The sequence below is a fragment of the Gadus macrocephalus genome, chromosome 13, assembly GCF_031168955.1.
Source record: "Gadus macrocephalus chromosome 13, ASM3116895v1".
NCBI lineage: Eukaryota > Metazoa > Chordata > Actinopteri > Gadiformes > Gadidae > Gadus > Gadus macrocephalus.
The window spans coordinates 4162895-4185749 of NC_082394.1; the positions used below are offsets into that span (position 1 = coordinate 4162895).

General features: G+C 46.1%; 3 protein-coding genes across 3 annotated transcripts in view; all 3 read right to left on the reverse strand.

Moving 5' to 3' along the window:
• Positions 1-3626: 3626 nt before the first annotated feature.
• On the reverse strand, positions 3627-12282 carry suox (sulfite oxidase). Its single transcript, XM_060068438.1, has 5 exons — positions 12072-12282; positions 9870-9943; positions 8626-8803; positions 5931-6185; positions 3627-5381 (listed from the first exon to the last, which is right to left on the reverse strand). Exons 2-5 carry the CDS (start codon positions 9929-9931, stop codon positions 4152-4154), a joined length of 1725 nt encoding a protein of 574 aa, XP_059924421.1. The 5' UTR covers positions 9932-9943; positions 12072-12282; the 3' UTR covers positions 3627-4151.
• A 985-nt stretch (positions 12283-13267) lies between these two features.
• Positions 13268-18465, reverse strand: mcrs1 (microspherule protein 1). Its single transcript, XM_060068486.1, has 14 exons — positions 18286-18465; positions 17577-17728; positions 17311-17449; positions 17042-17206; positions 16838-16947; positions 16623-16731; positions 15978-16116; positions 15607-15682; positions 15473-15501; positions 15241-15333; positions 14839-14921; positions 14286-14373; positions 13677-13804; positions 13268-13592 (listed from the first exon to the last, which is right to left on the reverse strand). Exons 2-14 carry the CDS (start codon positions 17726-17728, stop codon positions 13506-13508), a joined length of 1398 nt encoding a protein of 465 aa, XP_059924469.1. The 5' UTR covers positions 18286-18465; the 3' UTR covers positions 13268-13505.
• Positions 18466-18979: 514 nt separating this feature from the next.
• LOC132470146 (25-hydroxyvitamin D-1 alpha hydroxylase, mitochondrial) overlaps positions 18980-22855 on the reverse strand; it is a 5166-nt gene continuing 1290 nt past the window's right edge. Inside the window, exons 4-9 of the mRNA XM_060068465.1 lie at positions 22642-22842; positions 22006-22169; positions 21393-21559; positions 21030-21111; positions 20620-20817; positions 18980-20068 (exon numbers count right to left, since the gene is read on the reverse strand). Of these exons, the coding sequence (XP_059924448.1) occupies positions 19955-20068; positions 20620-20817; positions 21030-21111; positions 21393-21559; positions 22006-22169; positions 22642-22842 (926 nt within the window). The 3' untranslated portion in view covers positions 18980-19954. The remainder of the gene's footprint in view (positions 20069-20619; positions 20818-21029; positions 21112-21392; positions 21560-22005; positions 22170-22641; positions 22843-22855) is intronic.

Consider the following 22855-nt stretch of genomic DNA (forward strand, 5'->3'; position numbering starts at 1 on the left):
ACATGACATTAAAATGTATGTGTGTATTTCTATTATTTCCCTTATGTTTTTTTTCGTGACGACCAATAAAAAACGACCGTGTTACCCCTTGTTTTTTTCATGATGACTGATAAAAAACGACAGTGTTACCCCTTATATTTTATTTGACAAAGACAACAGTGTTACCCCTTATGTTTTTTTCATGACGACCAATAAAAAACAGCAGTCTTACCCCTTATGTTTTTTTTCATGACGACCAATAAAAACGACAGTGTTACCTCTTATGTTTTTTTTCATGACGACCAATAAAAAACGACAGTGTTACCCCTTATGTTTTTTTTCATGACGACCAATAAAAACAACAGTGTTACCCCTTATGTTTTTTTTCATGACGACCAATAAAAAACGACAGTGTTACCCCTTGTGTTTCATTTGATAAAAACGACAGTGTTACCCCTTGTGTTTTTTTTCATGACGACCAAAGAAAAACAACTGTGTCACCCCCTATGTTTTATTTGATAAATATCAACAGTGTATTCCCCTTATATTTTTTTCAGGACGGCCGATAAAAAACGACAGTTACCCCTCATGTTTTTTCCATGTTGACCAATAAAAAACAACAGCACCCGTGTCGACGTTATTGCAGGGACACGAACATGAGCTGTTTAGAGTGTTAACCTCCGAATTTAACAATGCCCCATCAAGACACCGATTAAAGTCATCACAAAGGTTATACTTGACTTTATTATTCGAATGAAATAGAGAAAAGAATCTTCCAACAGAGGTCATCAACCGGACTTGAACCCCGGTCACCAGGGGGTTAGGCAGAGTGCACCCCACTGCACCACTGAGGCGATGACAATACACAATAATCAATCATCAATAAAGAGGATATACATGACATTAAAATGTATGTGTGTATTTCCCTTATGTTTTTTTTCACGACGACCAATAATAAACAACAGTGTTACCCCCTTTATGTTTTTTTTCATGACGACCAATAAAAAACAACAGTGTTACCCCTTATGTTTTTTTTCATGACGACCGATAAAAAACAACAGTGTTACCCCTTATGTTTTTTTCATGACGACCAATAAAAAACAACAGTGTTACCCCTTACGTTTTTTTCATGACGACCAATAAAAAACAACAGTGTTACCCCTTATGTTTTTTTCATGACGACCAATAAAAAACAACAGTGTTACCCCTTACGTTTTTTTCATGACGACCAATAAAAAACAACAGTGTTACCCCTTATGTTTTTTTTCATGACGACCAATAAAAAACAACAGTGTTACCCCTTATGTTTTTTTTCATGACGACCAATAAAAAACAACAGTGTTACCCAGGGACGCGGGAAGTGGGGGTGCTTAGGGTGCTGCAGCGGCCCCTGGCTGTAACTGCAAGTGAGAAGGTTTTCTGAACAAATCAATACTTTTTTTTTTTGTATAATTTTATCATACAACATGATTTTTCATTAAATTATTGACATCCACCCTTTTTATGATATTTAACGTATCATCGGTACTATGCTGATTTTACATAAGCATGTTGGTGTTCAACATCTGTTGTAGTGAACATTTTAAAACTGGTGTAAAATGTTGCTGCCATATTAATAGACACGTTGAATGTTATCGTTTTGATTCTGGAATCCCGCACGTAAACTGGTTGGCAAAAAAAGAGCAAAGACGGGCGGTTCACTTGACGGAGAAACCGCCACTTTCCTCATATCAGACAACTCGTAACTCTGGATGAAAATGAAGGCTTTCTATTATGTCACTTTTCTTTGTAAACCTTTAGAAATAACCTCCTGAATCCTTGTTATAACTCTGTGTATAGCCTAATCCCGGACCGCAACAGCTTGTCGGCATGTTGTTAGTGTGTGAAATTCAGCACAGTATCAGCCGAGTTGACTCTAATTTCCACATTGTTTACTTGCTAACGTTTGTGAATAACAGTGGCTAGTTGGCAGAACTCTTTTTACACACCAGTAGAGTGTTTATCAGAGCGGATCCCTGAATGTGACGTCACCCGTCATCTCGTCTCTGTAAACAACGGATGTTGCGCAGCATTTATTATGACGTCATTATATAGATTCTCTCTCAGCACCCCCCCCTCGGACTGACTTCCCGCGTCCCTGTAGGTGAGGGCAGATTCCAGACTCAGATTTCTACAAAAAGTAGCCTAGACTATTTCATAATATGTCAACATTATTAGCGTTTTTATTTATTATAGTTTTATTATGTTAAAGTTTACTTTACATTCCCATTACGTTTTTGTTGGTAATTATAGCACAAAATGCATCCGCCATTAATGTCCCACGACCACTAGGGGGCAACAAAGAAATGACCAAACGACCAGCTAACAGGAACGCACCACTAAATTAACAACAGACACAATTAGTGGGAGGAGGAAACAGTCCTCCCCTTGCTGGAAACTGTGTGTGTGTGTGGGGGGGGAGGGCTTTGTTGACATGACTTTGTTGCTGATTCCGAATATTAATGTGTCTTATCTTTCCTGGGGAGTCAAAGTGAATAGAGGGGAGGTAGTCCTGTCCAACCAATTTGAAGGCCAGCAAAGTAACTGGGATGAGAGGTCTGCAGCTTAAGCTGTCTGGTCCCCCCTAGACTGATCAGATGAACACCTTTCTAAGGTGAGTCTTTGGAGGCTTAGGCCCAAATCAATTTCTACCCCTTACCCTTACCCATCCCCCTTGTTTTGAAGGGGGAAGGGGGAAGGGGTAGAAATGGATTGGGCCTAAGGCCCAATCCCATTTCTACCCCTTACCCCTTCCCCCTCCCCCTTCAAAACAAGGGGGAGGGGGAAGGGGTAGAAATGGGATTGGGCCTTAATGTAACTGTGAGAGATGGACTGCTGAGAGTTAGTCTGAGGATATGCATCTGCTGGACTGAGCTGAGAGACCTTCCTTCTGTTGGTGAGCCTCACAAGGCCGTGAAACACAAGGCTGTCAGTGAACCAGTGTCTCTATGAATAGAGTGGGACTGGTTCTCGACCTTTGATCGGTTTCAATACCTTTTAAAAAATAATGACAGCACTGCGATAAGGACTATTCTTTTTAGATCCGTCATCTGTAATAAATCACCTTAATTATTTTACAAGAACTCATATTTAAGTTATAAAGTTGGGCCTTTGAATCGCATTATATTGGCTGCAATACAAACGCATTACTCCGGTCAACTCATAACTAAACTAGATGGTATCTAATCTAGATGACTAGAGGATAACTCAACTAAAGGATTACGATACTAGATGTTATTAAACTAGATGAATAGAGGATAACTAAAGTAGATGGTTGCTAAAGGGCTCAGTGGTAGATTTGATCAACAGGTCTCTTACAACTATATTCTAGAAATGAAAAACAAAACAAGTACGATACCACAAGACATGCAACTGGGTGTCAGGAATCGAGTGTTCCCATTTAAAACGATATGTAGCTCATTATAAAGACTTGCCTATGACTGCATATTTGACCAAAGACCTGGTGTCATGCGGAGGACGTCAAAAGATTCCTGAATCTCATAGGAAAGCCAAGATGTGTTTGATATATTGGATGAGTGAGGTTGGCTAGGATCGAAACAACCAGAGGAACGTCCATTCTGTGATCGAAAACACTCACATAAACCGTGTGATCAGCATTCACTTTATTTACCAGCTTAGAAGTCGAATAAATAAAGTAGTACTCATACAAAACTGAATATACAGTTCAAACATTAACATGAAGAACAGCAAATTATTGACTTGAGCATGTTTCAAATATTAGTTAAATAAGTCTACTTTTAACATTTAAAAAAGACAAAAGGAAGGGAAAAAGACCCACAGCAGTTGAAAAGATTAATTGAGAAACAATGATTCAAAGTGTTCAAACTCTGGCTAAGTGACCTGACTCAAGTCAGGATTAGAAAAATAGACGTCTTACAAAAAGCACAAATCAATTGATCAAATGCCGAATATAATACTTCTTTGTTTCGATCACATTCATTCATTCCTAGATCCCTAGATAAAACCTCAAGACTATCTGATGATAAGCAACCTTCTAGAAGCACTTCATGTATCCGGATGAGGACAGCAAAGGGCTGAAGCTGCACAAACAGCCTCAAAGCTGTGGGTGTCAGGGTGCTGAGGGTGTCAGGTTGTTGAGGGTGTCGGGGTGCTCAGTCCTCCCTGACCGTCACCCTCACCCGGTGCCAGGCGTTGCTCAGCACGCCTCTCAAGTTCCAGATGGGCGCCACCGAGTCGGGCTGCATGTTGTAGCTGTTGTCCACCGCCTTGCACACGATCTCCACCTGCTGCTCCCCGGGGGGCAGCGGCGCCACCACCTCCCACAGCTTCCAGGCCCAGGCGCGGCCCGGCAGCGGCGGCGGCGGCGGGGCCTCCCCCTGCTCCTCCCCCTGCTCCTCCCCCTCCCTCAGTCGCGCCACCTGCCACGTCTTCCCCCCGTCCAGCGACACGTCCACGCGCACCACCTCCCGCCCGCCGCCGCTCCAGGCGTAGCCGCGCACCGTCACCTCCCCGTCGGCGTCGCGCTCCAGCACCGCCCCGTCGGCGGGCTGCGTGATGGCCGACTGCACCGGCAGCTCCTGGATGGCGGGGGCCGACTTGAAGTCCACCGTGTCCCAGTCCGTGCCCGGCGAGAAGCCCTTGTAGTCGTTCTGCTGCCAGTGGCTGGCGCTCTCCTCCCGGCTGACGATCACCTTGCCCAGCCACTTGACGTTGCGGGCGCCCACGGTGCCGGGCACGACCACGCGCAGCGGGTAGCCGTGGTCGGCCGGCAGGTCCTCGCCGTTCATCTGGTACGCCAGCAGCACGTCGCCCTCCTCGCTCAGCGCCTTGTTCAGCGGGATGGACGCGCCGTAGGTGGTGCCCGACGCGTCCGCATCCAGGCCTTCGAACTGCACGTGGCGGGCCCCCCCGCCGGCCGCCTCGGGGCCCCAGCCCCCCTCGCGCAGCACGTCCCTGAGCAGGGCGCCGCTCCAGGTGGCGTTGCTGATGGCGGCGATGCCCCAGTTCAGCCCCTTCACCTGCTTCACGGCGTTCATCTCAGAGCGGCGGTTGCCGGCGCACTGCAGCGTGGCCGTCACCGTGTGCTTCGGGAAGCGGCTCTTGAGGTCCGCCAGCGAGAGGCTCAGGGGCCGCGGGAGGCCCTCCACGCGCAGCCGGTACGACGCGGGGTCCACGCGCGGCACGGGGAGGTGGTTCCGCTTGAAGAAGATGGCGGAGGGCGTGATGTAGCTGTCGCCCAGCAGCTCGGGCGGCGGCTCGGCGTTGAAGGGCTTGGCGCTGTTGACCCGCAGGACGGGGTGGCGCTGGGGGTCCCCGGAGTAGGGGTCCGACGGCTCCACCGCCCGCTGGCGCGCCTGGTCCTCAGGGTCCAGCTCCCCCACCTCGAGAGAGAGAGAGAGAGAGAGAGAGAGAGAGAGAGAGAGAGAGAGAGAGAGAGAGAGAGAGAGAGAGAGAGAGAGAGAGAGAGAGAGAGAGAGAGAGAGAGAGAGAGAGAGAGAGAGAGAGAGAGAGAGAGAGAGAGAGAGAGAGAGAGAGAGAGAGAGAGAGAGAGAGGAGAGAGAGGAGAGAGAGAGATCCACAGCAAGGTGGATCATCACAGACTATCATTCAAACGACACTTTACTCCTGACCCCAGGTGGTAATAAGAATATAATAGACTTATATAGCGCTTTTCTAAATACTCAAGACGCTTTACAGAGTGAACATAGAGTAGAATTATTTAATAAGAACGTATAGAAGTAGTAGAAATATAAAAGGAGGTAGGAAGGGAAGGAGGTGGGAGAGGTGGAAGGTGTGTTTTGAGGGCCTGTTTAAACGAAGGGAGAGCGTTGGGTGTGTTGCTGTGTTAAGGTAGAGCCCTAAGGAGCAGCCCAGTGGAGAACAGGGTCAGAACCCCGGAACCCCGCCCCCTCCGCCCCCTCCGTGCCCACCTTGTACTCCGACAGGATGTCCAGCACGTGGTCCTGGCTGTGGACGGCGTACAGCGCCCAGAAGGGCTCCAGGGCCCCGCCCGCCGCCAGCAGGATCTTGTCCCCCCCGGGGTGCATGGCCACGAACTCGGTGATGTCGTAGACGCCGCCCCGGAAGGTGACCCAGACGCCGGCCTCCAGCGAGCCGTGCTTGGACACCTCAGCCTGGCTGAAGACGGGCGGCGCCGGCTCCATGGGGGCCAACGGCCGCTCCGCCTGGAGGACAGACGGACGCGGGGTTACATCCCATCAAACACTAAGGCCCAATCCCATTCCTACCCCTTACCCTTACCCCTTGGTTGGAAGGGGTAAGGGTAAGGGGGAAGGGGTAGGGGGAAGGGGTAGCCATTCCTTGGTTTGAAGGGGGAAGGGGAAGGGGTAAGGGTAAGGGTAAGGGTAAGGGTGAAGGGGGAAGTGGAAGCGGAAGCGGAAGGGGAAGGGGAAGGGGGAGGGGGAGGGGGAGGGGGAGGGGAAAGGGTGAAGGGGGAAGGGGTAGGGGGAAGGGGAAGCGGAAGGGGAAGGGGAAGGGGAAGGGGGAGGGGAAGGGGGAGGGGGAGGGGAAGGGGTAGGAATGGGATTGGGCCTAAACCAATCGGAGAGTCGCTGGATCTATAAACTAGATGCTATGGCCTTCCCAGGATTGAATGGCTCTATTGAAATGGCGGTCTACCTTCAGAGTAGAGGAGCTGTTTGTGACTGGTTAAATGATTTTGATTGTAATGCTATGATTGTTATTCAACACCGGATCCATTCTATGTTTGTCATGGATATGTATGTATTTTGTGATCGTATTACTTGATTTATGCTGCATTATGAGTAATTGGTTGACTCAGCCTACTCCAGCTGTAGAGAGTTTACTAATCGCTATGACTTGATATTACTGCTGGTACACCTTGTTTATTATTCATGGCCTGATGAAGGCCTACGATGGCCGAAACATGTTGGTAACTTTTTTAGAATTATATTATGAATTAGCCTATTTCTTAAAGCTTTTTTAACTTTAAGAAGAGTGCCTTGGTCAGCTTATCTTTTTAGAAACTATGTTTTTGTATACCAAAGAGCACCTTCGCACTAACTGATTCAGAGTGTCGAGGTGTCCCTGAGCAAGACACCTCACCCCAACTGCTCCTGACGAGCTGGCTGTCGCCACATCGGTGAATGTGAGGAAATATTGTAAAGTGCATTGAGTGGCCACTGGTTCGAAAAGCGCTGTATAAATGCATCTATTTACACGGGCTCTCAAATGAAGAACAACATCTCCTCGAGGTCATGGTCGGGTTATCGTTGTGAACACTAATTATCTCACTAACTATTGCCATAGTTTTCTTGGTAATAGTAAATCATGATCGGTTAAAGTGAGCAGCGCTCAGAAAACGCCTGGGAAGCATAATGTGTGTCATGGATGATGGTGATGAAATGTACACCACTGCTCACTGCATGCTCTGTTTGTACAGTTTACTGCCTGACTAGGGCGATAACATTTTTCTCTTCTATGAACATTTGTCATGCGCCTGTCAGCCTCCTTCCACCCAGTCCCCAAAGTACATGTTTGTACTGGGGACAGTGTTTCCCCTACCATTGTTCAGGCCTGGCGGGCCGCCAGGCCAACGAGCGCCCCCGCCAGGCCAACAACCGGCCAAAAAAAAGAAAAAATATGAAAAAGAGAAAAAAAAAAAGAAAATGAAAAAGAGAAAAAAAAATAATAATAAAATACTGCGGTGCCGCGCGTGCGCAGATGATGCCCCATCATAACGGACAATCTGACAGCATTAAGTTATATCATCATTAGCATGGCACCACCAAAAATTGTATTGTAAATAAAATTAGTTTATTGTTAATAACGTGTTTATTGAATCATTATCAACTTGTGATGGCTAAGCAAGTGTTTTATATGGAAATAACCAACAAATACTCTAGCATCCCGGGAAAAATGTATAACAAATCACACTATCAGCTCTTACCACCGGGCCTAAAAAAAAATTCTAGGGGAAACACTGGGACAATCTTTGACAGAAAGCCCCCCCCCCCCCCCCCCCCCCCCCCCCCCACTCTTACGCACTTATTGTACGTCCTGGCACCTAATGTACGCACTTATTGTATGTTGTACGTCCCTGCACATAAAAAATTGTTCTCGGCATGGTGTAGCATCTTAGCTTAGCTATCTTTGTTGTGTATGGGGAATGGGTTAACCTAGTGATGGTTAGTGCTTGGCCCTTGTTTCTATTAACAGCCTTACTGGACCGACAGCGATATATTGTTGTTTCTCCCTCTTCTGACCAATGTACTTATTGTAAGTCGCCTTGGATAAAAGCGCCTGCTAAAGGCCCTCGATGTAAATGTAAATGGACTGCATTTATATAGCGCTTTTCTGACCATCGGCCACCCAAAGCGCTTTACAATGTTGCCTCACATTCACCATTCACGCACACATTCACACACCGACGGCGGAGTCAACCATGCAAGGCGACAGCCAGCTCGTCGGGAGCTAACAGTCAGGGTTAGGTGCCTTGCTCAAGGACACCTCGACACTCAGCTAGGAGGAGCCGGGGATTGAACCAGCAACCTTCAGGTTACCAGCCAACCCGCTCCACCTCCTGAGCTACTGCCGCCCGATGTACATGTGAAGCTGTGGTTGGAAGCAGGCCGCGGGTCCTACCTTGTGGTGGTGGAGGCCGTAGGCCAGGACGGCGCCGGTCCCAACCAGCAGGCCGGCCAGGGCGGGCCTCCAGCGGGGGTCCTGGGCGGTCTGCCCGTCCTCACCCCCACCACTGCTGCTCCGGCTGCCCCCCCCCACCCCGCACCATGACGGGGCTGGGGAGCCCGCTGGTCTGGCCCTGAGATGAGGACATGAACCGAGTTAGTATCTTAGTACAAATGGTTAACTACAAATGGTTTACTACACAAAGGGGTAAGAGTCAGAGTCTCTCTCTCTCTAAGGTAGAAGACTTCCTCAGACAATGCCTTATCCTTGGGGCTTTGGTTAACTACACAAGGTTCAGTCAGAGTCTCCCTCTCCAAGAAGGCTTCCTCAGCCCAGACCTCAACTCGGTAGCTTTGGTTAACTGGTTAACTTTGGTTAACTAGCTTTTTTATGTTTTCTTTAGCTTTCTGCTAAATCTTAAATACATTGCACTTTCTAAAAAGCTTTTTTAACTTTGCCTTTATTTTCTATTTTAATACTAAAATGCCTTTTTAACTTCCTATTTTACCCATTTCCTTGCATATGTCTTCTTTTACTTATCTATTATTTTATTTTATTGTATGACAATGTTTATATGTGAAGCACTTTGAGTCTGCCTTGTGTATGAAAAGTGCTACATAAATAAAGTTGCCTTGCCTTGCCTAACTACACAAGGTACACTCAGTCTCTCTCTCTAAGGTAGAAGTCTTCCTCAGCCGAGACCTCAACTCTGTAGCTTTGGTTAACTACACAAGGTTCAGTCAGAGTCTCCCTCTCTAAGATAGAAGACTTCCTCAGATGAGACCTTATCTCTGTGGCTCTTCCACCACTGCTGATTAGACAGTCTTATCAGGGAAAGCAGGGCTAGCAGACGAGTGGCGGGCTGATAGCCCATGAAGCAGAAGCCAGCTCATACAGGAGCTGATGATCCAGCTGGCTAATGCTAGATAAAGAGTCACCCGTGAAGAAGGCTGAATCAATTCATCAGAAAAGGTGAATTTAAAAAAGGGAGAAAGCAAAAAAACCTGCGTGGGTCATGAATTCCCTTGACAAGTCCTGTGCGATTCTAAAATCAACGCTTCTAAAATTCCCTCTATTGGCCGGTGAGTGAGTCACCGGCCAATAGAGGGAATGAATGAGAAAACATTTAAATTTGACAACCCTTGCCTCGTAACACACGCTCCAATAAAGGAGGCACACTTGGTGGATTGCCCGCCTACCGTTGCGCCTGGGCAGGACTCAGCCCTGCAGTGAGCCGTCTGCACCGTCGCAGCAGCAGCATCGCATCGACGTCCTGCCGAGAGATAAAGAGGTTCACCGTTAGACACAGTGTACTGGGGGGCAGAGAGAGAGAGAGAGGGCATACCCATCCCTCGGGTTCACGTGCTGTCCCCCTTCGGAGATCCACGGGGGTCACGTCTTCAGACCAGCAGTGCGTGGGGCAGGGAGGGGATCAGGAGGAGGAAGAAGGTTCCAGAGCAGGTTACTGGACGCCTCATTTATTTGCCAGTCGTTAAAACATTCCAGAGGTTGTAAAGCACCAAAGGTTGGTGCTTTACACCAGCACAGCGTCTTAACCACCTCCAGTCGGCCACACAGAGGGAACAGTGACAGGACGTCCCACAGAGGGTACAGTGACAGGTTGTTGTATGTGGAAACAAGCTGGGGTGAAGTCGTGTAAATAGGCTCTAGTTTTCTTGTGAGGGATAGGGCCACCACTACAACTAAGGCATGATAGACATTAAGACCTGCCCTTATACGATACGATACTTTGATTAAAAGGACTGTAACATAACATAATTTAGAGTTCTAATGATTTATATGTCATGCCTAGACATGGCAAGTAACATTTTGTCATTTCGATAGCGAAACTATGTGAAAGGGTTCAACAATATAAAAAAGTACATTTGACTAAATTAGTTATTATAATACAATAATTATAGTGTGCATGATTTGCCAGTTTATGCTGAATACATTTTGAATCACAATTACAGAATTCCAAAATACAGGCCAATTCATATTTAAACAGAACATTATTTTAAATGTTGCGTTCATTGTATTATTTATTTATATGTATGTGACCAATTTTACCCAGCTACCCATTAACCCCATTCAGTGGAACATTAAGCACGTTTACCACAGAAGCTCTGATGGTTTAATGATGACAGCCCCATTATCAGCAGATCGGTTTCCAATAATCAGTCAATGGAGCTGTAAATGGATAACGACGTCCCACCTCAGTCCTTATGTAATATACACCTTTGTGATTCTAGTGGTTCCTTCATAATTCAGTCGGGCGTCTGTTCCTTGTCACGCAGATGTTAATATTTTGCCTACTTTCACTATACAAACAAGAGTAAGGAGCAACGCATAATTTTTAGTAAGTCAATTTCCCAATGCAAATCGCTAGGTCATAGGTTGGACCTTACGGTCTTCCTCCTGGTTGATTTGCTCAAGCACTAGTCAGCTACTATTATACTGCACTACTGTATTATAACCTACATTTCTTTATACCACCAGCTCGTGGTGTTTAGAACAACAGTCAGCAGTCGACTAGAAGAAGAAGCAGTCGACTGAGTGGAATATATATGAAGTCCCTTAGATGTTAACACATAAATCCATTTGATGAAGAGGGTGGTAGGCCTGTTCATAGTCCTTCCTGTAATGGTAGGACCATTCGGTATTTTTAACTCCCAGTAGGACTGTTCTCTCCATTTAACTCTCAGTAGGACTGTCCTCTCCGTTCCCAGTATTTCGACACTTTCCGAAGGTTTGGTTGCATGAATGCATGTCATTCATACGCTTGATTGGTCATATTCGGTACTAACTAAATCGTCCAAACTATGTTTCAGAAGATGACATTTTCATTTTCTAACTCAACTTATAGGTTTCGAAATTGATGGAATTTTTGCGTAGTCCGAGGACCAAACAAACCTCTCCGTTCCCAGTATTTCGAAACTTTCCGAAGGTTTGGTTGCATGAATGCATGTCATTCATACGCTTGATTGGCCATATTCGGTACAAACTAAATCGTCCAAACTATGTTTCAGAAGATGTCATTTTCATTTTCTAACTCAACTTATAGGTTTCGAAACTGTTGGCATTTTTGCGTAGTCCGAGGACAAAACAAACGCCCAGATCAGTCCTGCAGACATATGGACAAATACTGAACTAGTTGCACCTATTTGAACCAAGTCCAGCCACAAGCATTGTGCAGGTAAACATAACGGACAATGGCGCATGCACTCACAATATTAGTGATAAGTCACTTTCATTGCCTGCTAATTCCCGGATTTGTGCTGCTACCGCTGGTATTGTGCAACACTTCATCTGACAGGTCAATGACCCTATATGATGATAACAACTAAACACAACTCAATATTAGCTTTTTTTTTTAAATCCAAACAAAAGACATCACTGACCTTTATCTCCTAAAAACGCGTGTTGACAGGATAACTCGGACCCAGTGATGCTATCCACGATGCACAGATTAGAGCAGAAGGTTTAACAACACCCAGCCTCTTGCTGGAAACCAGAAGCTGCTGAAACACGTGGACAAACACGTTCAAGACCGACACGACGCTCCTGTTAAACAATTTACTACCGGCTCACAAAAAGAGCAGCTGGACAGAAGGGACGTTCAAGACCGCTACGACGCTACTGTTTACTGTTCAGTACGTAATCGCACCAACTGCAGGTCGACGCCCATGTTTTGGACCAATAGGAATTATCTGGTCAGTCGCGCAGCAATAGCATGTACACAATTATAACCAGGAATAGCATCTCCTGCTCATGTTTCTAATCGTCATCTATTTTGAACCAACTGCCCGATTGCAATGCTTTTATTTCCAATATCAAGTAGGACACCAGGGATCACTGGTGAGACTTCCGTAGATGTTCCAAGTTTGACCATCCAGATATTCACTTTTCAGTTCAGTAATGAATACAATTCTGCAGAGAAATAGATCATCTCGCGAGATCTGGATGGTATCTATTCCCCCCTCCCCCCCCACGGGGGCCAGGCACCATCCGACACTGATGACCCCTGAGTGAGTCTTCAAGACATTAGGACTAGTGTCAGGTGTGAAATCACGTCAGCAGCTCAACATAAAGTAGTTTTCGCTTCAACATGCACACGTTTTGTATAGCAAACGCTTGGATAAGTCTGTATGGATCGGTATTCCTTGGGTGTCTTGAAAGGCGCCTCTAAATTAAATGTATTATTATTATTATTCTATTTTCTTCATTTTGAAAACTTCCCATACTTTGACCATTCCAAATACCTTTTGGAGTCGTACTTTGAAACGTCATCACTTTGTATGTTGTTCATTGTTCAAACACCGGCGTCTACGCTTATCAAAAAAATATCAATATTGACGCTAGCAACACCGGCAAATCCTGCCACAGCCCAGAAGATGAACATGATGACTTGATGAGAGTACATATAATTTTTAGCTGGATCATTTCAGTGCAAACAAGAGTAAGCAAATAGAGCAGAAAACTCATGAAGCGTACCCATTTACAAACATACTTAACATACTGCTTTGCAGCACTATTCCGTGGCCATATTTCAAAAAGGCAAGCTAGCACATTTATTTTGCAAGTTGAGACCACAACATTGTGTCAAGTTTAAATACAATTTAATATCCAGAAAAAAACAATACAGAAAAAAAGACTACAGTTAAATCGTGGTAGTAAGAAACATGTCTCTCTCTCGCTCCCGGAGGTTAGGTGAGCATGAGCATCACAAGAGGTCCGTAAGATGCTCAATGCAGATACAAGTTCTTGATGGTCTTCATCAAGGCTCCTGCGACCGAACGGCTTCCGCGTGTAGTTTCAGTCCAAACCTGTAGAGGTCACTGCTGAGTCATCTTGGCCGCCTCCGCTTTGATGAGTGAAATGAGTTCGAGGTTGATGAGGAAGACGAATCGCAACCCTGCAATCTGAACGACACAAACACGTTGTTCAAGTTTCAGCAGACTAATGGATGAGGTGTTTGTTTCAGACGGTAAAGGCGCGTTACCCACTTCCACCACAGAGTTGTTGTTAAGTTTCCACTTGTTGCCGGACAGAACTGGTCTGCCATCGATGTAGATCGGACGACGACCCTCGTTGGCGATGAAGAAATCACCATTATTCTTCAGCTTAATAATTCCTGTAGGTATTTCAGATATAGATACAGAAGGGAAGTCAGAGATTGTGGGCAATAAAAAGGGACATTCCTGGGGAAGGCAATTGATAGGCGCAGCGATATACTGATAAATAACCAATGTTTACTTATGGGTGACTTTCTATGCATGAGCACAGAAGACTTTCCAGACCGTCCAGTTGAATAAGAAAATAAAACATATTTCATGTAGCAGCCTTATACAAGACATATAATAGTGTGGATGGGGGATAAAAAACAGGTCATATGAAACTAGGATCATAATGATGTAATAAGAAGAGCCTAATGAAATTCAATACAAATCAAATAGCATAAGGAAAATCTAAAAAAACAGTGCATGAGAACAGGGAATATTTATGGGAAAAGGAATAAAAAATGCATAAGAAAACCCAATAAAATGTAATGAAATGACAGGAAGCAGAACGAGGAGGGTATTTTCGTATTTAGCCCCGTCACTGCGGAGGATCACCTTGTTTCCTGGAGATCTTCCAGGCGGGCCCCTCTAGCGACAGGTCAACGTCGATCTGTTTGTCCTTGGTGGCTCTCCCCAGGGTGATCTGGCCCACAGACAGACGACACGTTAATCTAAACATTGTTTTCCTCAATGTAGTCCATGTGCTGTTCGTTCTCCATGTTTTAGTCCTGTGCCGTTTCTCCCTTTCCATCTAAAAAGGGCCACAATTGAAACCAGCCTTTGGGCTTTATTTTATTTATTTTTTAAATTGTGGTTCAATAAAGTTTTCAATCAATCAATCAGACGTTACCTTTACATTTAGGGCATTTAGCAGAAGCTTTTATCCAAAGCGACTGACAACGGTTAATGGACACATTCACACCGACAGCGGAGTCGACCATGCAAGGCGACAGCCAGCTCGTCGGGAGCAGTCAGGGTGAGGCTACCAACCAACCTTCCGGTTAGCAGCCCACCCTGCTCTACCTCCTGAGCTAAGCCGACCCGTTACCCAGGCAGGCGGAGCCTCAGGCCCACTGCGTGGAGGCGGCCGTGCGCCGGGTGTGCTTACCTCTCTGGACCTCATGAGGTAGCGCACCATGCGGCCCCGCAGCGCAGCCAGGGTCTGGTTGTCGAAGTCCGGGACGTTCATTCCTGAGGAGAACCACAGGAGGAAGAAGCTCGTCTCTCCACTAGGGCTGGGTGATTCGGCATAAAAATTAAATCTCCGATCTTTTCCAAACCAAACCTGATGATTGATTTTGATCGATTATTTTCTATAAGTGAAAAGAATATAGATTTTTTGAGTTTTGATTTTTTTTTTGAGGAATAACAATGATTAACAAAGCCCAATAAATAACACATCTCCCACGCTTCTGCATGCCTCAGTTTAAAATCGATTGAATCGTCCCGCTCCACTCTCCACGTCCAATAAACGGGGGTACAGGGAGGCGGTAAACAGGGGCCTACTGACCGGTGATGCTGTCCACCAGAACCTGCCAGCGGGGCAACTCCTGCTCCAACTGGCGGATCTCCCGCTTCTGGTGCCGGTCGGAGATCATCAGCTCTGAGGGAACAAACAGAGCCATGAAGGGGCGGGCCACAGACCTGCTGCTGGACAGCCCGTAATAGGCTGATCCAGGAAGATAACGTCACCTCATAGAGGGCAGTAGCCAATCGAAGATCACATTAAGATGAATGCTTACCATGCTCCAACACCTCGTCCCTGCTGTCCCTGTGTCAAACACAGAACGCAGAACGCATGATACTCAACTCACCACGGAACAGTTCTCACCAGAGCAACACTAAAGGGATTTAAGGAGGGGGGTGGTTCCCTTACTTTAGTTTGGCCTCATCGACCATCTGCTCAGCGTCAGAGAAGTTGAGGACCTGGTCCCCCTTCGGTAGGGGCTGGACTGCAACACACCACCATTATACATGAGTTTATTAGGCTGGTTTCCTCGCCTCCATTCATTCACTCACACTGCCCTGACTGGACAGCCTCATTTACTTCATGATCCATTAATTCTCTAAATATGTAGTACATCTGATCAGTTGTACTTCCACTAAATCGGTGAAACACATCTATGCCACAAATCCGAAACATGAATCACGTTTTGAAACCTTAACAGCGGAACCGCTGCCGAGACCAGACCGTCACAGAGAGTGAGGACCAGGTGATACTAGTCCAGTTCTAAGGAGAAGACCCACCACTCTGGTCCTCCAGGAGGTAGTACTGCTTGAGCAGCTGCCAGTGGACCAGCAGGCTCTTGGGGGTCCTGGAGGGATGGAACACGCTGGGGTATTTGCTCAGAAGCTCTTGGAACACCTCCAGCTTCGGCTGACTGGTCTGTAAGGTGGAAGAGACACAAAGTCATCTCTTGTTTTGACTCTGGGATATGACCAAGAAATGTAAACAGATTTGCATTTTATCACAGTATATATAAAAAAAACACTAAATAACAGTATAATATTAGAATCATAACACCAGTGTGATATTGTGGTGATCCATCCATGCTGTACATTCACATCCGCAGGGTACATTCACACAGTCATCTCAAGTGGCGGACTGCCATGTTGGTTTACATGAGACAATGGCGCCCCTTAGTGTTGCATTACATGCACTTTCAAGGTGTTGTATTATACCCTACATGCAAGTCATCAGCCTCCCATCAGCCTTAACAAGTGTAATGTTCAATGTTAGCCAGCAGTTTGTTGATCATGAACAACATGTCATATAAGACACTGAGTTTGTCATGAAGATAGGAAGAGCACTATGATTATCACTGCACAGGGTCCAAAAAAATGATTCAATCCACAAGTATCATTCCCTCCACGGATCTTTCCGGTGTTTACCGAGCCGATCTTTGCCATCAGGGCCTCCTCCGCCTGGCTGAAGAGGGCCTTGCTCTGGATGGCAGCGATGGTCTCCGGGTGGAGCTGGCGCATGGCCTGCCACGCCAGCCTGGGGTGGGGGCGACAGGAAGGAGAAGGGTTAGGTGACGAGGAGACCAGAAGGAGTACAAAGGGAGAGAGAGACATGCAGGGAGCGGTTTGGAGACTCGTCTTACTTTGAGATGACCGGGTCGTAGAGCAGAGCGTACCATCGCTCCTTGATCTCCCGGAAGGTGAAACGACAGCTGAACTTCACCCCCAGGTGGACCGAGGTGAGGTCTGTGGTCTGCAGGACGCAGAAGAACCCATATGCAATCAGACTCATAAGAACCCATACGCATGCACCAGACTAATCTCACCTGTAGGACAGCAGAACTCACCTGTAAAACAGCGTTGATGAGGAGGAGGTCGTCGGTGGGTTTCCAGCGGCCCAGGTCTTTTGTGATTTGCAGCGGCTGCTTGCTCTTCTTCACCCTCTTGGCGATGGGAGGGGGGGTGACCACCATGGTGAGGGGGGGTGTAAGAGTAGTGCTGGACTTTGTCACCTGAAACGAAGGGTTTGAAATTGGGGGAGAAGCAATCAATCAGAAAAATTCTGAACATCCGTCTTTTAAGTGTATAATTGGAGCGCTGTTGATGTCTCAGTTACCTTCTTTTTCTCATTGGACGAAGGCTCGCTCCCTGAGCAGCGGATTGGCTCTATGACTGGAGGGCCTTTCACTCTGGTTGAGGACTTCACCAGGCTGCTCTCCACCAGCTCATCGTCAAACTTCTTCCTCTTAATGGACCTAAAAAGGGGAACATTGTTTGCATTCATACATAAGTAAATCTGACATGGCTCAATTGTCTAAGACAATGATGTGGTTTTATGCTAGTTTAATTATCCGACACATATGGAAATGAAGGCAATCACACCTGGACGAACTCCTCCGTTTGGGAATCCCACCGCCGAAGGCTTGGGTAGTCGTCCTCTTCAGATCCTTCTTCCCTGCGGGCTCCTCATCCTCCGACCGACTCTGAGCTCCGGCCGCTGCCATCTGCGGGCCTACAGGGCCCCCCGCCTGCATCTAGTCCGACACGGAGGAGGAGGGCACGTCAGATGTCATGGCTGTATGCCAGACTTAATGTATCCTGAATAAACCTTTACTCTAAGGTTCCTAGAGACCCTCTGAACTGACTTCAGAGACGGTGATCATGCAGAAGGTTCTGCACCAGAACGCCAGCAGCACACAGCCGATCCAGTTGGCCCGAGTCACACATGCATGATCTCACACATAAACATATCATGCGTGTGATGCGCCAACAACCGATGATGTGTTCACGTCAACATTGAACATTCCTGTGTGTGTCTGGCCTGGTGTTGTTATTGAGACACAGACACAGCAGGTGTTCGTAGCTACACAGCTAACCACATCTGCATGGTTAACGTTAGTTCAACGTATTTTAGCGTCTGAGCCTGCAGTGTGATGTGGGCACCAGATACAAAGAAACATCTCGAATCCCTCGTTAAGTCAGAACACAGGCTAGCTAGGCTTTACTGTCGTTATTATCATGATACTGGAACTAGCATCAGCTAGCTCCCTTAGCTCGAATATATATTGATTAATCCCGCCAAGTCACTCACCTCGGTTAAATCTTTTTGTAGGCCGACAGATTTCAGTGCATCTAGAGTCGTAGCATCCCAGGCAGTAGCTACGTCTGCTTTATATTAATATAACAACAGGAGAAGCTAAAATGTTTAGCTTTGTTAGCTACAGTTAGCTACGTGTTCTTCTTCTACTGCTTTTGGTTTATTTGGTGACTGGGAGGGATGTGTACCCAACAGAACCCTCTCGCCCCCTGGTGGAGAAACATGGGACTCCACCCTATAGATATCTGAATACTAGGCTAACTAATACGTGTGTGTGTGTGTGTGTGTGTGTGTGTGTGTGTGTGTGTGTGTGTGTGTGTGTGTGTGTGTGTGTGTGTGTGTGTGTATATATATATATATATAGACTGTCTTTTGAACAGTGTACGTATGTAGGCATATTTTTAAGTTGTCAAAGTAAATGTACTACTGCTATACTACCATGACTTTTTTTGCTACTTCTATCACTTGGTATTTTAATTTCTATGTTCGAGGTAGTTAATGATTTGCATGATACAGTAAACATCTTAAGAGAAATGGAGGTTGCATCAATGCTCTGTCTATTTCAAAGTTATTATTTTCCCTCATTATTACAAAGAGGACGAAGGAAGGGCAGACAGACAAAAAGACAAGTTTATCATTATATTATCATATATTAATAAATAGATAAAGAACACTAAATACCAATGGAGATTTTTCTGGGCATATGTTTTTATTAAAAACAATGTGGAACAGAACGAGACATGTATTGCAAGATATTGGTTTGCGGTTGCAAATGAGTGCATTGTAATACAATGCCCAGGTTCCTGGCCGTGCCCTACAGTAACCAGAAACCTCAGCACTATTTCTTAGAAATAAGTGCCTACGTGTCTAAACTGGAGCTTATCAGACTTTCAAGGTGAGCCACCAGGTAAACATGGGGAAAGAGGGTCTTTTCAAAAAGGAATATTAACAGGGGCCCCTCAAAGTAGCACCAACACTTATTTACACAAAAGACTATTTAGTAGAGGATAAAGGTCTGGTAGATTACCATCATGCTACAAGTTTATATAAAACGATTGGATGGCCGTATGAATACACACATTTCCATAATGTTTAACATCATACTAAATACAGACTTCAGATCGTGAAGGTTCAAAAAGGTTTACAAAATAGCACCCACGGTCACTTTGCACATTAGCTTTAGCTTCAATTATTCGAAGGTAGATAAATACATATAAACACATATATACATTTACAGACTATGTAATATATACAGAAAGTCCACTGTGCTGCATTCCGGACTTTTGAAATGCGGAAACAAGTATCATTAAAAGGGATTTGTTTTTCAAGTAACAGCTGCCATTCCTAGAATTACAGTATTTACATACTAGTTAAACACATAAAGGCAATACATTTCTGATAATTCACCATGATCATCTTATAAAAAGACACATTACAACACACACAGCTACATCTGGCCTGATTGAATTACAGAATGCCTCGGCCCATTCTGTCATTTCAAGTGATTGAACGAGTAAATCAGAAGAGCCCCAGAGCCTAAATCTATTGTAGCCATCTGGAGCGAGCAACAAGGAGAAGTCCTCCTCACAGTATTTTTTATCTCTTGGACGGACAAGTCTAGTCTTATCGATTTCCCCGTAGCTGAAGCAGTCAGCTCTAGGGGTCACAGGTCAACAAACTGGAGGTTGACATCCCGGTCGGGGACCAGAAGCGTTCGGGTCATGGGCTTCACGTCTCCTCCTGCTGGGTCTGGCTTCACCTCGAACTCCGTCACAATCTGGAGGAACAAGGAACAACCGTTATTCATTAATGGTGGTGTGACAGAGATGATACTGTGGTTGCATTTCTGAACACGGGGATTACCCATTTAAAGGGCAAACTATAGCATGTTCAACAGATATGATTGGCCTGTAGATAGCTCTATGCTTCATTAATGGAGGGATTCACAATGGAACGAGTTCTATTTACTTTTACATTACTTTTACATTACATTTAGGGCATTTAGAAGACGCTTTTCCAAACTGACTTACAGTAAGCACAATTGTCAGAAGAAAGGGAAACAACCATACAACGCTTTCTGTACACTAAGGATATTCATAGAACCAAGTGCCAAGCACTAACGATTGTTAGGTTACCCCAAACCCCCGAATACAATGAATCCAGGTCCCACATGTTCTGTTATCGGGATTTTCACTAAGCAATTAGCAATAAACAGTATAGTTACTAATTGGAGAGACTGTCAGTACATTTCAGGAAGTACGTGTACTGGGATATGAGTGAATGTTCTGGAACCCGTTTAACGAGAGTGAGAGGAGTGAGTCAACTGACCCGGGCGAGTGCGAGGTAGAGCTCCAGCTCAGCGATGCGTCGACCCACACAGCTGCGCTTCCCGACGCCGAACGGCACAGAGGCGTACGGGTGGTGGCTCTGGTCCCGGCTCAGCCAGCGCCGCGGCTGGAACTCATCCGGGTTCGGGAAGATCGCAGGGTCCCGGGAGGTGGCGAAATGGCACAGCGTGATCAGAGTCTGGGGAGGACAGACGTAGGATTAGAGATCTGCAGCACGATCTTCAGCATGAGTCAATGTCTTGATCTGATCGATTATAATAAAGAAGTGTCAACAAAGTGATTATAATCGTATTGATTTCACATCGCAGCGCCAGGTGAATTTGTGGATGGATGGAAGCTAGCAGATGGAGTATTTTAAATCCCTACAGACAGAACAAAAGATGAGCTTACATTTTTGGGAATGAGGAAGCCTCCAAGCTCGATGTCACCCTCTGTGAGGACCCGGGCGTTGGCCGGGATAACAGGGTACAGCCTGAAGAAACACAAAGGTCATGGTTACCCCTAACCGGTTACAGTCTGAAGCAACCAGTGTGATAGTTATAGTATGTTGACGGTATGAACTCAGAGCTGGTGAGTAATAGTGATCACTGGTTGGTTACAGTGTGAACTCAGAGCTGGTGAATAGTGATCACTGGTTGGTTACAGTGTGAACTCAGAGCAGGTGAATAATAGTGATCACTGGTTGGTTACAGTGTGAACTCAGAGCTGGTCGAGGTTAGGTTATGGTTATGGTTGAGTTGTGGTTCTTCGTACCGGTGGGCCTCTTTGACGGTGGCCTTCAGGAGGGGCATGCGAGCCACGTCCGCAGCCTCGGGTATTTTACGATCTCCGAGGACGGACAGCACCTCCTCTCGAAGGGACGCCTGCAACTCAGGGTGGCGGGACAGCTCGTACAGCGACCAGGACAGGGTGCTGGAGATCTAGGAGGAAGGACCAGGGAGCGATTAACATCTCCGCCCACAGTGTCAGTGGGAATGGGCCAGATGTTTCTAGGAAGCTGAATATTAAGAGGTTTCTAGTTGATATTTAGAGGTTTCTAGTTAATACTTAGAGGTTTTCTAGTTAATATTAAAATGGTTCAAGTTAGCTGAGTATAAAGATGTTTCTAGTTGATATTAAGTTGTTTCTAGTTAAAATGTCAATGTTTCTATGTAATATTTTGATGTTTCTAGTTAATATTTAGATTATTCCTTATTAGCTGTATATTTAGATGTTTCCAATTAGCTGATATTTACATGTTTCTAGTTGAATATTGAATTGTTTCTATTCAACTGAATATTTCAATGTTTCTAGTTAGCTGAATATTTCCAGCCGGCTGAACATTGAGATGTTTTAACAGTATAGACAGAGGATTCAGGGTTCTTACGGTGTCCACCCCAGCCAGGAGGAGCTCGGTCACGTTGCTGTAGACGGTCTTCATGGGCAGACCGGCCTGGGTCAGGTAGTAGGTGAGGTAGTTCCCCTCCACCTTCTCCCCACGAGCCATGTTCGCTGCATCCTTCTGCAGACGCTCGTCGATGTGACCTTTGGCTACAGCGAAAACATGCAAAGGGGACAGGTCAGTTTCAGAGTAGTCTTTTTTGAACGGGCAAGCTAAATTATCTCTGTTTTGTTCTATCTGGCGACACCTCTGGTGATAAGTGGTATGACACCCATTTTCTAACATTCATCATGCTAAACATGCAAGGGCTTTCCTCAGGGGGCTGTAGGCTCATTCCCCTTAGCGTTACCTCAACAGCATTGGAGAGGGCCTTAACAAAAATGTATTTTATATGATAATGTAAAGATTGCGACTACCAACTAGAAATGAGAAATGATGGCCCCCAATGCACTCCTGATCATCCCTGGAAGGAGGGATCCCCCAGATTTCCTCCTTGCTAATTAAGAGTTTTCCCTAACCTCTAGGGTCACGCTCAGGGGGGTGTCATCAACATGTTCAGCCCTCTGAGACTGTACCCGTGATTAAGGGCTATACAAATACAATTACATTTGATGTACTGACCGAAGGCGAACATGTAGTCCCAGCACTGGCAGAAGGTGGTCCAGGGTTTGGGGAAGAGGCGCTGCAGCCAGTCGGGCATCGCCATGGTGAGCAGCGTCATGACGAACATGGTGTTGATGGACTGGATGAACCGCTCCGTCTCCTCGGGAACCACCGGCTCCAGACAGCCCAGCCTGGAGTCAAACAGCACAGAGGAGATACCTGGAGGGGGGAG

What these genes read in the sequence shown, in the direction of transcription:
- mcrs1 (XM_060068486.1), bottom strand. Translation starts at nt 17,728, where the DNA reads ATGCAGGCGGGGGGCCCTGTAGGCCCGCAGATGGCAGCGGCCGGAGCT. An exon ending in TGATGGCAAAGATCGGCTCG is followed by an intron (nt 16,117 to 16,622) that starts GTAAACACCGGA and finishes TCCACCTTACAG; the next exon opens with ACCAGTCAGCCGAAGCTGGA. An exon ending in ACCTCATGAGGTCCAGAGAG is followed by an intron (nt 14,374 to 14,838) that starts GTAAGCACACCC and finishes TCTGTGGGCCAG; the next exon opens with ATCACCCTGGGGAGAGCCAC.
- suox (XM_060068438.1), bottom strand. Translation starts at nt 9,931, where the DNA reads ATGCTGCTGCTGCGACGGTGCAGACGGCTCACTGCAGGGCTGAGTCCT. An exon ending in AGTCCTGCCCAGGCGCAACG is followed by an intron (nt 8,804 to 9,869) that starts GTAGGCGGGCAA and finishes TCCTCATCTCAG; the next exon opens with GGCCAGACCAGCGGGCTCCC. An exon ending in ACATCCTGTCGGAGTACAAG is followed by an intron (nt 5,382 to 5,930) that starts GTGGGCACGGAG and finishes CTCTCTCTCGAG; the next exon opens with GTGGGGGAGCTGGACCCTGA.